Raw genomic sequence first — 16,205 nt, forward strand, 5'->3', positions numbered from 1 at the left:
GGACATTTGAATTTACATAACACCTATTGATATAGTAATAAAATCACATGAGTAGACGGCATGTCAGCCAACCTATCTACTTATGACAGGCCAACAGCAAAAAAAAAAAAAAATGTCGCGCTTCAACAAACTGGCAGTAGGATTCCCCCTCGTTTATAAAAAAAAAATTAAAAAAAAAAGCCATTAATGTTCTACTTACGTCTTTGGAAAACCAAGGTTGCATTGTTGAAGGTTTTCAAAGCTGTCATGGCTGAAATGATGAAAACAATGAGCCGATTGGGGACCTGTATGCATGCTAACAAAAATGGTCCAAACCTTTGCAGGAGAAGTTTTTTTTTGGACCACTCCTAGAGTCTCGAGTCTTCCTGTGAGTAATTCATATCGCTACACATCGAGATGGCATGACGAATCCCGCGAGTAAAACCCAGAAAATATTTGCAATATATGGCGAGGATAGCGTGGTGCTATATATCCGTGTTCAGAGTGGTGGCGAGGCTTCCTGGAAGTTACGTCACGAGGTAGGGGTCGGCAGGACGGCGCGTCCCTCGTTGCTATGGTGTTGCTATGGCCATAACTCAAAAACTACGCGGTCAATTATTATTATTTTTTTTTTATGTGACTTTTTGAGAGAGCGAATGACGCATTTAATACAATTCAACTGAGTAAAACACTTAAGAGCGAAATCTGAAAAGCTCTTCAGTTCCCCTTTAAGATGGCGGCTGTTTACTAACACATGTAGTCCTTAAAACATGTTGCCAATGCAGCCGTGTCTGTCATTTGCATCTAGTTCTGTAATATGTGATATCTACCGTATCATGTGGGCGTGGTTTGTAGGCTATGGCTACACTCGGGTAAACGAGGGAGTTTATTTTATATCCAGCGATGAAGTTGGAAGCAGTTATGTGGCGTCGGAGCTACTCCTGTTCTGGTTTGTTTACATCCGTGGTACACTCAAAATGGCGCATGGAGGCGTGTCCGCTAGTTTGGGCACGTGACCGACAAAGACCGATTGGAGCCACCTAGCATCGCGTTTGCAACGGCGTCCTCCCCACTCCTGCTCTGCTCTCTCGTCTCCGTGAATCCGTCTCTCTCAGCCTTTTTTTATTCAACCAACTTAGTAACGCATAGTAACGCACGTCTTTCCCGCCTCAGTAACGGTAACGGCGTTGCCAAGATGAGAAAAGTAATTAATTAGATTACTCATTACTGAAAAAAATAACGCCGTTAGTAACGCCGTTATATTCTAACGCCGTTATTGACAACACTGCTTATGAGTGTTTTAATATTATTCATGACATAAAATTACCGCAATTAAATGTGAAAGATTGAATGATTGATTGAAAGAATAATTGAACTCACCAAAACAGCTGTCTCCCAATGCACTTATACAGTTCAGACACCTGTGTATTTCAGGGTAGTTCACGCTCATCATTCCAGTTCAGAGTGCAATGTTTTGGGTTAAAACTTATGTTTTGCCTGAGAACGTGGATTTCACCCCAATCCTCCGTCTTTGTGCCCAAAAATAGTGCCTGGAGCCTCCATGGTGGAAGTTTTAGTGGTGCTCTCATGAAAAATATTTCAGTCTGCATGTTCATTTACGGTTTAACGCTGTACTTTTATCCAAACATGCTCAAAAACAACAATAATGGGTCGCGCCAACAGCCAGACGGGTTCATGCTCGTCATGCTGCCTCAACGTGCCCCATTTCGGCCATTAAAACCCAAAATTTAGTTTTTTTCCAGAATCAAGTCAACAGGATGATATCATGATACTCTTTCCCAGAGGCAGAGCTGGCAGCATTGGAGAATGAGAGGGAGCCTGTTGCGGGGTATCGAATTTCAAACTACGGAATGCTAGAAGGGCCACAATTTATCGCACAAAGCGGGGTTGCGTGATGCCGTTAGTAAATAGTTTCACTGAAAGCTTCGTTAAAAATGTGTATTACGACCGGCCCAAACGTCAGGCCGGCCCACCGGGAACTGTCCCGGTTCTCCCGATTAGCCACTTCGGGCCTGGTACTGTGCGATTGCCTGCTGTTGTGATGTTCATGCTAACGGCGCGCACGGACGAGGTGCAGTACATCGTAAAAATTCTACGCGTCATCTTCGTTATGGATTTTTTAAAAAAAACTGTCACTGATATAATTTAGGTTGCACTGAAATGTTTTTATAAATTAAAACCACGGTAAAAAAATTCCAGACTTACGACAGCTAATTTAATACTTTTAATACCTTTAATAATGGAAAACTAAATTCAATGCCTTTTTCATACTTTTAATAACCCGCGGGTACCCTGTCCACAGAAGTTTTGGCGAAATATTTTGTGGACTGTTGTAATCAAAGTTTAATTGTTTGGGAGTTACACAAAACGTCATGTGTGGAGGAAAAATGGAACAGCTCACCAAAATCAACACCTCACCCCCACCGTGAAGCATGGTGGAGGGAGCATCATGATATGGGGCTGTTTTGCTGCCTCAGGGCCTGGACAACTTACTGTACAATCATTAGTAGAAGAATGCATTCAAAAGTTTATCAGGATGCTTTGCAGGAAAACCTGAGGCCGTCTGTCAGACAGTTGGAGCTAAAAAGAGGATGGATGCTGCAGCAAGACAATGATCTAAAACACAGAAGTAAACCAACTTCAGAATGGTTTCAGAAGAACAAAATACACGTTTGTCAGGGAAGCTCAAGTTTGAACTCCAAGACAAGTGTTGCCTCGATAGCTCGATTAGAGAAATGAATACGACCCTAACCATGGATTGCTTTGCTTCGAAGGCTTAATGAACAAGAGCTCTTGGGTACAAAATGATGTGATTCAGCCAGGAGCTGTGATCACCCAGAAGTATAAAGACGTACAATAGAGGCTGGACATTTACACTGTTAAAAGGGCGGTGCCGAAGCCCACCGTGAAACGAAACTTACTAAGAAACGAAACTCATTATCTCACAAACCTGGGTATTTTTCCATACAAAAACATCTTTGAGCTGAGCCTTGAACACCGGCTCCGGCTATATGAGCTCAGCCTGATAAGCCACAGTCCTCCCTTGTATTCATTCAGGGCATATTGGAAAACACATTAACATAACAGTCTATATTTGGGCATATTGTGATACAGTCTACAATAGTCAAGCAAACGTGTGTGTGGAGGCACACTCAAACAGATTAATATAACAATGATGCTATATGCTCCAATGTTCTCATGCAAGCATAACAAAGCATACAAAATATAATGCATAAGGGTTGTTTTAAGCATGAATACAATTCTCTCACAACGTTCTGGAGTGGCCAAGTCAAAGTCCAGACTTGAACCCCATTGAGATGCTGTGGCATGACCTAAAGGCAGCGATTCATGCCAGACATCCCAGGAATCTGACTGAACTACAGCAGTTTTGTAAAGAAGAATGGGCCAAGATTAGTGCCAGACTGATCTGCACCTACAGGAAGCGTTATTGCAGGAAGTTATTGCTGCCAAAGGGGGGGGAGGGGGGCGTAAAATAATCAATGTGATGGTTCACTTATTTTTTCCCCGTCTGTCATTGTTTGCATACTATCCTCATTAAAATATGAAAACCTATAAATGTTTTGGGTGGTCTTAGTTAAAGTAGACACTGTTTTTTCATCTGTGGGATTTTGACAAAGATCAGATGACATTTCATGGGGATTTTATGCAGAAATGTGAGGAATTCCAAAAGGTTCAGAACTTTTTCATACCACTGTAAGTTTGAAGTAAGCTTTTCTTACTTAAGTAGCATTTTGGGACCCACCTCTGCAAAGGGGCGGTGACCAAACCTACCGATGCCCTCCTTGTCCGTCCCCATGTAACGAGCGAAGGTGGAGCGGCTGAATTCGTAACCGCCGAAGAAACAGAAGTAGCCCGGAAACTCCCTCAAGAGGGAGGACGTCAGTCCTTGGTAGAAACCCAGCGGACCGTCGGTCTCCATCACTGACTTCACCACCGACCAAACCCTTCAGGAAAAGAAACTTTGCGTTCAGAAGCGCAATTTTTTTTTAAACTAGTGGTGTCCGCGGTGCCAACTTTTGCTGTCCTCGCGTGATCTTGCCGGACGCTTCCATCTCATACATGGCCTGCAGGCGACATTTGACCAGCTCGGTGGGGCACAGCACCAACGAGGAGAAGATAGAGGCCAAAGAACCGGAGGAGGCTTTCTGAAAATCGCTGCTCAGTTAACAAAAAAAACAAAAAAACAAAAAAAACCACAATTAAACAAAACAGAAATGACACACGTTTTTTTGGCTCCTGATACCAATTCCTTTTTTTTTTTTTTTCTTCTTTTTTTTTATTTTTTTTATGTGATTTATAATTTTTTTCAATTTAATTTTATACAGTTATTTATTTATTATTTTAATTATTTCTATGTAAATTTTATTTATGTATTCATACATATTTATTTTTTAGTTTTTTCCTATATTTATTTTAATTTCATTTATTTTTAATGATTTATTTTTTAAGTTTTATTTATTATCATTAATATTTAAATTAAATGTATTAATTGTGAATATTATTTGTTATTATTCTTAATGTTTTATTTAATCTTTTAAATACTTATATGTATTCTTTATTTTTTTATTATTTAATATTATATATACAGTAAATATTTTGTTTTTATTTATTTTTCATTGTATTTATTATTATTTAAATTATATTTCTGTATTTATAGATATTTACAGTTTTTCATTTATTTGATTTTAAATATGTATATCATTTACTTATCTATTTATACATTATATATTTATTTTGGTTTCAAAATGATTTTCAATGTTTTAATTTTATTTATAATGTAAATATTTATTTTTTTATTTATTTGTTTTTGATATTATTAGTTATTTCAATTATATTAATGAATATATATAAATATATATATAGATATATATATATATATATTTTTTTTTAATGCATTTTGTTTATCCTGGTTTTATTTTTTATTTCATTTATTTATTTGTTTTTATTTTATATACTAGTATGTGTATATTTTATACTAGAGGGGGGAATCATTGGGCACCTAACGATTCGATTACGATTCGATTATAAATCGATTATTGATTCCTATTTTATACAGTAAATTTTATTTGTATTTATTTTCATTTCATTTATTTTTCGTTTTTTTATTTTTAAATTAATATGTATATATACATAGTGTGTTATATTAAATGTTTTTATTTCATTTGTTTGTTTTTATTTTAAATATGAATATATTATTATTTATTTCTTATTTTATAATTACATACAGTATATATTTATTAATTCATTTTATTATTTTGAATGTTTTTATTTATTTGTTTGATTTATTTTTTGTACCGATTCTGATTCCGGGTTGAGTGATATTGGCCGATGCCGATACTGCACAGATAGCACAGATCCAATCACGGATGATTAGACACCGCATGATTTAATGTCTATCGTCAGCTTCATTTTAAATTAGCACGCGTAGCTGGTGGCCATCTTGGGTGGGGTAACCAGAGCTCAAAGAGCATGTTATATATTTAATACTCGCCGACACAGACGACGTCATTTTAGTGCTTCTCAGTACAGACACTAGAATCGGCGCAACACTACACGCAACAAATATGTTCCAAAATATCAAACCTGAGTCCTCGGCCTGCCTCCACGGCAGCCAAATATCGGACCACGTCTTGGCAGAAGCCGTAGCTAAGAAAGAGCACCGAGTTCTCGCAGACGTTGGCGAGCAGCGCCGGGGTGGTGCCCTTGTAGAGGCCGCGCACCCCCACTTGTCTGAAGGTGGATAGCAAGCAGTGAACGAAGCCTCGGTACATGCCAGGGAACGTTTGCATCTTCACTTTGACGGTGTCCAGTGGCTGCCCGCTCAGAACGCACGCCGTTCCACCTGCGACCACATCCAAAAATTGATTGTCTAAAACAGGGGTCCCCAACCACCGGGCCGCGGACCGGTACCAGCCGCTTAACACATCAATATCCCTGTCTACTCGAGATATACAAATACAGAATGGGAGGTCGTCATAGAAATGCATTGATTGGACTGTTAGCAGTACATCTTGTTTTGTATATGGCGGAAAACACAGACAAGGCTGAAAAAGCGGTTTCTGCTCTTGCACCCCTCTTTAAAATAAACTGCTGTATTTTAAGCCAAAAGAACTGTTGTGTTTGATAGAACAATATGTCTTCATGCTGCCATAGCAGATTCATGGCGCATTAAGCCCCTGAACTATTTTTAATTTTCCCGTTTTACCCTGGAAACCCCCGTCTACAGACGTCGCCCAACCGCTTTTGTTTCAACCCAGCCATAAAAAGAAGATCAGTAATTACAGTGCCTTGCAAAAGTATTCGGCCCCCTTGAACCTTGCAACCTTTCGCCACATTTCAGGCTTCAAACATAAAGATATAAAATTTGAATTTTTTGTCAAGAATCAACAACAAGTGGGACACAATCGTGAAGTGGAACAAAATTTATTGGATAATTTAAACTTTTTTAACAAATAAAAAACTGAAAAGTGGGGCGTGCAATATTATTCAGCCCCCTTGCGTTAATACTTTGTAGCGCCACCTTTTGCTCCAATTACAGCTGCAAGTCGCTTGGGGTATGTTTCTATCAGTTTTGCACATCGAGAGACTGACATTCTTGCCCATTCTTCCTTGCAAAACAGCTGGAGCTCAGTGAGGTTGGATGGAGAGTGTTTGTGAACAGCAGTCTTCAGCTCTTTCCACAGATTCTCCATTGGATTCAGGTCTGGACTTTGACTTGGCCATTCTAACACCTGGATACGTTTATTTTTCAACCATTCCATTGTAGATTTGGCTTTATGTTTTGGATCATTGTCCTGTTGGAAGATAAATCTCCGTCCCAGTCTCAGGTCTTGTGCAGATACCAACAGTTTTTCTTCCGGAATGTTCCTGTATTTGGCTGCATCCATCTTCCCGTCAATTTTAACCATCTTCCCTGTCCCTGCTGAAGAAAAGCAGGCCCAAACCATGATGCTGCCACCACCATGTTTGACAGTGGGGATGGTGTGTTCAGGGTGATGAGCTGTGTTGCTTTTACGCCAAACATATCGTTTTGCATTGTGGCCAAAAAGTTCAATTTTGGTTTCATCTGACCAGAGCACCTTCTTCCACATGTTTGGTGTGTCTCCCAGGTGGCTTGTGGCAAACTTTAAACGAGACTTTTTATGGATATCTTTGAGAAATGGCTTTCTTCTTGCCACTCTTCCATAAAGGCCAGATTTGTGCAGTGTACGACTGATTGTTGTCCTATGGACAGACTCTCCCACCTCAGCTGTAGATCTCTGCAGTTCATCCAGAGTGATCATGGGCCTCTTGGCTGCATCTCTGATCAGTTTTCTCCTTGTTTGAGAAGAAAGTTTGGAAGGACGGCCGGGTCTTGGTAGATTTGCAGTGGTCTGATGCTCCTTCCATTTCAATATGATGGCTTGCACAGTGCTCCTTGAGATGTTTAAAGCTTGGGAAATCTTTTTGTATCCAAATCCGGCTTTAAACTTCTCCACAACAGTATCTCGGACCTGCCTGGTGTGTTCCTTGGTTTTCATAATGCTCTCTGCACTTTAAACAGAACCCTGAGACTATCACAGAGCCGGTGCATTTATACAGAGACTTGATTACACACAGGTGGATTCTATTTATCATCATCGGTCATTTAGGACAACATTGGATCATTCAGAGATCCTCACTGAACTTCTGGAGTGAGTTTGCTGCACTGAAAGTCAAGGGGCCGAATAATATTGCACGCCCCACTTTTTAATTGTATTTTTTGGTTACTTTTGCATTTTCCCCAATATGTTAGATGATAAATAATCGATCCAAACAAGGAAAAATGTTTAAAAGGGTAAAAATATGAAAAAGAAGTTAAAGAACATCTCGACCACTCCTTGATGTCTGCGATTTCTGCATCGCGACCCTTGTTATATGACCATGTTTCACCCTTAAAATTCCCCAAAAATCCAGTTGTGGCCATTCACAGCTGTGTCTTGACACCCAGTGATTCTTGCTACATGGAGTTTTTGGATCGAAAGAAGGTAAGTACGCGATAATAATTTGTTAAAGTCATGGCGTCTGTAATTCTGCTTTCGTGTGCTCTCACCTCCAGATAGAGTTTGCTGTTTGAAAAATTAAAAATGCCCTCCTGTTCAAAATGTTTCTTCCCCCAGAAAATTGAGATTTTAAGCTTTCCAAAGATGTATCACACATGCATATCAGACAATTTTGAAAGATGGCCCAATTGGGGCTCTCAGAGCGGAACTTCAAGTCACCTGAGTGTTTTCCTCCATATATAGGCTATTAGGCGGAAAACCCAGACAAGACTGAAAAAGCAGTTTCTGCTCTTGCACTCCTCTTTAAAATAAACTGCTGTATTTTAAGCCAAAACAACTGTTGTGTTTGATAGAACAATATGTCTATATGCTGCCATAGCAGATTCATGGTGCAGTAAGCCTCCGAACCATTTTTAATTTGTCCTTTTTACCCTGAAAACCCCGATTTACAGACGTTGCGCAACCGCTTTTGTTTTAACCTTGCCATAAAAAGAAGGTAAGTAATTATATATATTATTCAAAATGTCTGTCATTTTTAGCTTACAATTTTTAATCGAGTTAATTACAGCTTGAAAAAAATAATGAATCATAATTAATCGCAATTCAAACCATCAATAAAATATGTCATATTTTTCTGTAAATTATTGTTGGAATGGAAAGATGGATATATACATTCAACACACGGTACATAAGTACTGTATTTGTTTATTATAACAATAAATCAACAAGATGGCATTACCAATATTAACATTCTGTTAAAGCGGTCCATGGATAGAAAGACTTGTAGTTCTTGAAAGATAAATGTAAGTACAAGTTAAAGAAATTTTATATTAAAACCCCTCTTAATGTTATCGTTTGAATAAAATGTGTAAAATTTTCAATCAAAAAATAAACTAGTAGCCCGCCATTGTTGATGCCAATAATTACTTACACAATGCTCATGGGTGCTGAAGCCTATAAAATCAGTCGCACCCAAGCGCCAGCAGAGGGTGACAAAACTCCGAAAAACACAACAAGTACACATTTCGCTGTGCTGTCATTTTAATCTGAGCGGGGCATGTGCGTTAATTGCGTCAAATATTTTAACGTGATTAATTTTAAAAATTCATTGCCGCCCGCTAACGCGATAATTTTGACAGCCCTACTTAGAATCATTAATTGATGTCTAATTTTTAGTTAAAAAAAAAAAAAAAAAAAAAAGACTTGAAAAAAGTATTTACTTGCATATTTTAAACTTTTAAACAAATTACGCCACAATGAAAAATTTGGCGTCTGTAAAAAAGTCACGGAAATCTACCTCATAACTATCGCTTAATTATATTTTTGTTGTTACTGTCGCATTTCCCCCGATATATTAGATGATAAATAATCGATCCAAACAATGCAAAATTGAAAATTGACGTATAAAAGGGTAACTATATGAAAAAGAAAGTCTGAACCGCTCCTTGATGTCTGCGATTTCGGCATCACGACCCTTGTTATATTACCATGTTTCACCCATAAAATCCCGAAAAAATCCAGCTGTGGCCATTCACATCCATGTCTTGACACTCGATGATACATGCTATATGGACTTTTTGGATCGAAACAAGGTAAGTAAACGATAATATCTCGTTAAAATTGTGGCGTCTTTATTTCTGCTCTCGCCTCCATTTAGGGTTTTGCTGTTTAAAAAAATATATATATACAGTGTTTTATTAAAAGTTCAAGTTCTAAATGTTTCTTCCCCCAGAAAATTGAGATTTTAAGCTTCCCAATGATGTATCACACATGCATATAGGACAATTTTGAAATTTGGTCAAATTGGGGGACTCAGAGCGGAACTTCAAGTCACCTGAGTGTTTTCCGCCATATATATGGGTGTGTGTATTAGGGCTGTCAAAATTATTGCGTTAACGAGCGGTAATTAATTTCTGTTAGTTAATCAAGTTAAAATATTTGACGCAATTAACACACATGCTTCAACACATCAAAATGACAGCAGGGTGTAATGTCCGCTTGTTAATTGTGTTTTTGGGAGTTTTGGCGCCCTCTTCTGGCGCTTGGGTGCGACTGATTTTATAGGCTTCAGCACCCATGAGCCATGAATGTAATTATTGACATTAACAATGGCGGGATACTACTTTATTTTTTGATTGAAAATTTTACAAATTTTATTAAAACGAAAACATTAAGAGGGGTTTTAATTAGGGGTGTCAAACGATTAAAATTTTTTAATCAAGTTAATTACAGCTTAAAAATTAATTAATCGTAATTAATCGCAATTAATCGCAATTCAAACCATCTATAAAATAGGCCATATTTTTCTGTAAATTAATTTTGGAATGGAAAGATAAGATGGATATATATATTCAACATACGGTACATAAGTACTGTATTTGTTTATTATAACAATAAATCAACAAGATGGCATTACCATTATTAACATTCTGTTAAAGCAATCCATGGATAGAAAGACTTGTAGTTCTTAAAAGAAAAATGTTAGTACAAGTTATAGAAATTTTATATTAAAACCCCTTTTAATGTTTTCGTTTTAATAAAATTTGTAAAATTTTCAATCAAAAAATAAACTACTAGCTAGGGATGTCCCGATCCAGGTTTTTGCACTTCCGATCCGATACCAATATTGTTTTGCACTTCTGATCCGATACTGGCCGATACCGATACCGGCCTCTCTGAACATGTATTAAAGTTTAAAGTTATTTAGCCTCCTTACTTAGTTGTCAGACTCATGTTGAAAAGGGTTTTAGTAGTCTTGATAACAACTTGCCAGCTGAATTAGGTGAGTTGGAATAACACATAATGGTTGGTAACAAGAAACTGACCTGTTTATTAAATGATAAACACAAAACATTATAAATAACAAACAGAAATGACATATTCAGACAGTAAAACATGCTAATAATATTGTAAACTGTCTTAAAAAAGCAAAACACACAAACAACCTCAAACTATTAACTATTACACACTCCCTTTGATTTGCTTGCCCAGCCCGAAAAACCCCAAAATTTTATGTTTTATTTGTGGGCACGAGCCCGAAAAAAACAAAATTGTATGCTTTATTTATGAGGACTCAGGAGCGATGCGTGGTTACGTTTTGTGTGATCACGTTTGGTGACGCCAGTGCAAAAATGCATAATGATAACAAATTATAGCCTGTCTTTTGTAACAAATTCTCCCAGTTAAACAAGACTGTAAGATGGATATTCAATAAACATTTATATATTTTACATTTGCATGTGTGTTCTAACAGGTGGATAGTGGATTTGACCTTTATTTTAATCTCCTCGAGTTGGCAGAAAAAAACCCTGCAAGTTTTCTCAATGTTTAAATACTCTACATATTTTTATCATTATAAATGCATTTACACAGCGAAATAACGCTGGAAAAGTATGTACATACATACATACATCGTTTTAGTATAAATATATGAATTTTTTTTTTTTTTTTTTTAAAGTCTGCCCGATGCGTCTAAATCCCACTTTACTCACTTTACTCTCGTCATCCAGAATGATTCCTTCAGCAGTGACTCTTCCCTGGGCTTTGTGACTGTCAAGTGCCAGTTTGTCACGCATAGCAAAAGTTTCTGCCAGTGCTCGTTGCGTATGACCTTTCTTTCTGTCTTCAGTTTTCTCCTTTTACTCCTCATATACTCCTCATCAGAGGTTGTGCTAGACTTTTTCGTTGTCTGTCATTTTGACTGACAGGGTCATAAAAATCCGGTCATACTCTATTTTTACCCGTCACTTAAATTTTTAAAATGATGATAATGACATTGTGGTGACCCTTTGTTTGGCATAATTCACCTTCCGTACTTGTGTGTCCATTTGGCCGAGCGCGTTACCGGTGTAGGTTCGAGCGCCTACACCGGCTACGACAGTCACGTGACAGAGACACTTGAGAGCCGCGCACGGTCCCCTCGCTATCCACTCGCTCTCGCTATATGATTGGCCGAGGAGTCGAAATGCTCTCCCGTGAAATGCCTGTTTAAAAATGTTCCCGTTGTTACTTCTTGCGTTCGCTTATAAGTGCCCATTTAAAAAGGAAAAGCGATGGATGATACTACACACAGAGCGTATTATTAACAAATGTTAAAGTTGTATAATCATATAGCGGGAATAAGAATCGTCACTGACAAGCGCAGGCCCCCGCGAGTGGATAGTGAGGGGAATAGGATAGTGCCCCTACAGCTAACAAGACTCTTAACATTGCATACCGCTTCAACATATTCAACAGTATTTAGTTTTCATTCATTTTAAACTAATATTCTGTCCGAACAAGCTTAACAGAGAATCCACACCGTGCCATCACACATCAAGCAGATGAATATGTAACTTTTTCTCCGCAGTGACAAAAACAGCTGACTGTGGCCCCAGTAGGTAGGTAGCCTACCATATGTAGCATATGGAACAATGAAATTTACAGTTCACCCGCTGTGGCCTGAACGTAGTTTTCACACCTTCCTCCTGGTGCGCATGGACTTGAATTGGACTTGTGCAGTCCCTGTTTTTTCACCTCTTTTATCAACACCATCGTCGTTTTGGGGCTTTTTGAAGAAACTTCGGACACTCAGTTGCCTTGACATTTTTTCAGAGTAAGGCCAACGACGTCATGCATCACGAGAGACAATAGCTAATTAACTCTTTCACTCCCAGCCATTTTCACCAGAGCAAGGCCGTTCGCTCCCGGCCGTTTTTTCTGGATTTTGACTGATTTTGCAAGGCCCACAGAAAATTCTGTTCTATTGCTATATAAACTTTGAACCCACCAAAAGACAGATTGGACTCTCTTCTTTCAGCAGAAAAAAAAGTAAGTTCGTATCTTTTTCCATTCTTTAGAAATCAGCATTAGAAAATAGCTTAGTTTAAGCAATTGTCCAATTTCTGTTAGGTTTTGTGTTTGGTTTCTCCTTGTGTGACTTGTCCCTGTGATTACCCATTGCTCTCACCTGTGTGTGTTTTCCCAGTGTATCCTACAATCTGCATCCACCTGTGTTACCCAGCTGTTCCTCGTCTCGTTACCCCCTGTCTGCGTATATAATGACCCAGTTTCTTGTCACTCCTTGTTGCGTCATTGTCTATGTCAGTGTCTATGTCCGTCTTTGCAAACTTCAAGTCCGTTCCAAGCCCTCGTGTACCAGTCCCTCTGATTTAAGTAAGTTTTGTTTGAATCTTGCCCTTTTGATCCTCAGTGCTTTCAGTTGTACTTTGTGTTTTTGTTAGATATCATTAAACGTTTTTTGAGTTCACCTGCCTTGCCGCTTTTGTTTCCCTGCAATTGGGTCCACACAACCTGCCTGCCTGCCCGCGTCCCTGACAATTTCTGATGAAAAAACGGAGAAAATGAGCTTTTTGTAAACGCATACATTTCAAACATAACTTTGACTTTAACAAAGCTATTTTTTGCATTAGTAACATCCCAAACATCTGAATAATGTTTTCCTTTTACAAAATACTATGAACAACCAGACAAATAGAGCTTTAGATAGAATAGTAACAATTTATTCACACACAACGACTGAGAGATGACGGTTTGTCGCCGAGATGACGCCGTTGTCGCCACGTCAGCTGTGTAAACTTTTCCCTCATCGTTGTCTGTCTCACAAAAATGGATTATTTTTGCATTTCTGCGGGGTCTGCTAGGCGAGCCGCTCCACGGGGGGTTTCACTCGTTTTGCACGATCGTCCAGCGCCTGGTGTCCCAGGCGTCCTCTCGTTGTTTTGTCCGGACGGAGCGCCGCCTGGGCTCAATCCGCCAGCGCTTTGACAATGCTGGCCGGCCGTTCACTGCTGTTGAATCAGCTTGTCTAGTCTTCCAAAATGCGTTGCTGCCCTCCAGTGGCCAGTTTTATTGCTTTAAAATTGGTTTGGAGCGTTTTTCTTTGTTTCTCAGATACAGCGAAAGCTATGTATGCTTCTTATAAAAAAAAAAAAATAAAAAAAAACGCAAAAGACGTATAAATACGGTTGCGGGACAGTTGAGCATTTAAAAATAAAACGTATTTATACGGTTCCGGGAGCAAATGAGTTAATAAGCTCACTCGCCACCCTGTGGTCTGGGGTGTGAATTGCAACCGGTCAAAATGATGGACGGACTTCAGTTTTTTCCGTCACCGTTTTAAAAAATCGGTCAACGACGGAAAATATTCGGTTAACGCGACCCCTGCTCCTCATACTCCTTGTATTGTTTGTGGTGGTATTTCAATAAATGCTTGATTAGTTTGGTTGTATCAACACTTCTTACAGCTTTACCACCACGCTTGACTTTATTGTGGCATATGTTGCACTCTGCCTCTTCGTCTTTGTCGTCCTTTAAAGTGAAATAATCCCACACAGCTGACATTTTTACCGATAGTCTCTCAGTCATTTGGGAGACGGTAATGTAGTGTGTTGAAGGTGTGCGTAAAATGCAGACCGGATTTTAGGGAAACCGAAGCAAAAACTGGAATGGATTATGTAAGTCGGTGCCGGAAAACCCGGACCGGACTTTCAAAAAAAAATAACTGGATCGGAAGTCTGGATCGGAATTTTTCTGTGTCGGCCGATCCGATACGCATTTTTTTGCCCACATCGGCGTTCGATCCGATCCGATCCAGATATCGGATCGGGACATCTCTACTACTAGCCCGCCATTGTTGATGTCAATAATTACTTGCACAATGCTCATGGGTGCTGAAGCCTATAAAATCAGTCGCACCCAAGCGCCAGCAGAGGGTGCCAAAACTCCGTAAAACACAACAAGCACACATTTCACTATCCTGTCAATTTAATCTGTTTGAGAGGGGCATTTGTGCATTAATTGCACCAAATATTTTAACGTGATTAATTTAAAAAAATTAATTACCGCCCGTTAACGCGACAATTTTGACAGCCCTAGTTTTAATATAACATTTCTATAACTTGTACGAACATTTATCTTTTAAGAATTACAAGTCTTTCTATCCATGGATCACTTTAACAGAATGTTAATCATGTTAATGCTGTCTTGTTGATTTATTGTTATAATAAACAAATACAGTACTTATGTACCGTATGTTGAATGTATATATCCACCTGGTCTTATCTTTCCATTCCAACAATAATTTACAGAAAAATATGGCATATTTTATAGATGGTTTGAATTGCGATTAATTACGATTAATTAATTAAATTTAAAATTGTAATCGTTTGACAGCCCTAGTGTGTATATGTGGTATTGGGGCTAAAAAAAAATGGTATCTGTGCAACACTACTGTTGTTGTCACAATACGAAAATATTAAACTCAACAAATACTCAATACCATTTTCAAACAGCAGGAATAAAAATTTGTAAAGTTAATTTAAAAATATAAGATACATATGCATAATATCACTCTATGACATAGAGTGATATTATGCAATGCATGCAGCCTTGCGGGTATTGACATAGAGTCTATGTCAATACCCGCAAGGCTGCATCTTAACGTTTTGTATTCCTTCCTTGAATCCGACAAAATTTGAGTGGTGCGTCAAGTGCGCTCTTTTCGCGTAAAATTGACCGCGCAACTCACCAAAGTGTACGTCAAACACACCTGACAGGTGTCCTCTTTGCTCAATTTACAGAGTCATGACATGAGCTTACTTTGCCATTATCTTAACAGCGCTTCGGCACAATAAACAATTATACTTTTCATTCATTCTTTGCCAAGATTAGGCAGTCCAGAGCGGGAAAAACGTTTTATTTTGATAGGAACTTACCCGCCGCTCCAGCGGTGAAGTCAATGACGGCTTGGACTATGGGATGAGGAGCCATGTTGTCTTGACATGAACTGGAAACCTTGAAAAACGCCAAAGAAAGAATAAAAAGGTCTTATCGTTCCTTATCTTTCTTTCTGCAGCGACCTTGTAGTAAAGACAATCAGCAATGTGAAGGTCTACTTCCTGCTCACCTCTAGACGCGGTCACTCCCCAGCTAGTAAAAGTAATAGCTCTCTTAAAGCAAATATTTGCTGCATAAGCAACTTTTAGAAAGTCGTCTGACAACATGCGTGACGTTAAAACGCGAGGTGAAACTGTAATTTCCGGGAAAATGGAAAAAAAAAAAAAAATTAAAGAAACACGCATTTGACAAACCGGAAGTAACATTCATGTAGTTTGTCTTATGTGTATCAATAACGAACTCATGCGTGTTTTCGAATGAAAAGTT

At 38.6% G+C, this 16,205-nt stretch overlaps 1 protein-coding gene across 2 annotated transcripts in view; it reads right to left on the reverse strand.

Moving 5' to 3' along the window:
• The window catches only part of slc25a15a (solute carrier family 25 member 15a), a 29,757-nt gene extending 13,552 nt beyond the window's left edge, over nucleotides 1–16,205 (reverse strand). The window contains exons 1-5 of one of the 2 annotated variants that reach the window (XM_057839723.1): nucleotides 15,949–16,205; nucleotides 15,758–15,836; nucleotides 5,605–5,863; nucleotides 4,036–4,176; nucleotides 3,793–3,965 (exon numbers count right to left, since the gene is read on the reverse strand). In XM_057839723.1, coding sequence (XP_057695706.1) covers nucleotides 3,793–3,965; nucleotides 4,036–4,176; nucleotides 5,605–5,863; nucleotides 15,758–15,812 — 628 coding nt within the window. In that variant the 5' untranslated portion in view covers nucleotides 15,813–15,836; nucleotides 15,949–16,205. Of the gene's footprint in view, nucleotides 1–3,792; nucleotides 3,966–4,035; nucleotides 4,177–5,604; nucleotides 5,864–15,757; nucleotides 15,842–15,948 lie in introns of those variants that run through there. The other variant, XM_057839724.1, reaches the window with a different exon arrangement.

The sequence above is a fragment of the Corythoichthys intestinalis genome, chromosome 6 (assembly GCF_030265065.1).
Source record: "Corythoichthys intestinalis isolate RoL2023-P3 chromosome 6, ASM3026506v1, whole genome shotgun sequence".
Taxonomy (NCBI): domain Eukaryota; kingdom Metazoa; phylum Chordata; class Actinopteri; order Syngnathiformes; family Syngnathidae; genus Corythoichthys; species Corythoichthys intestinalis.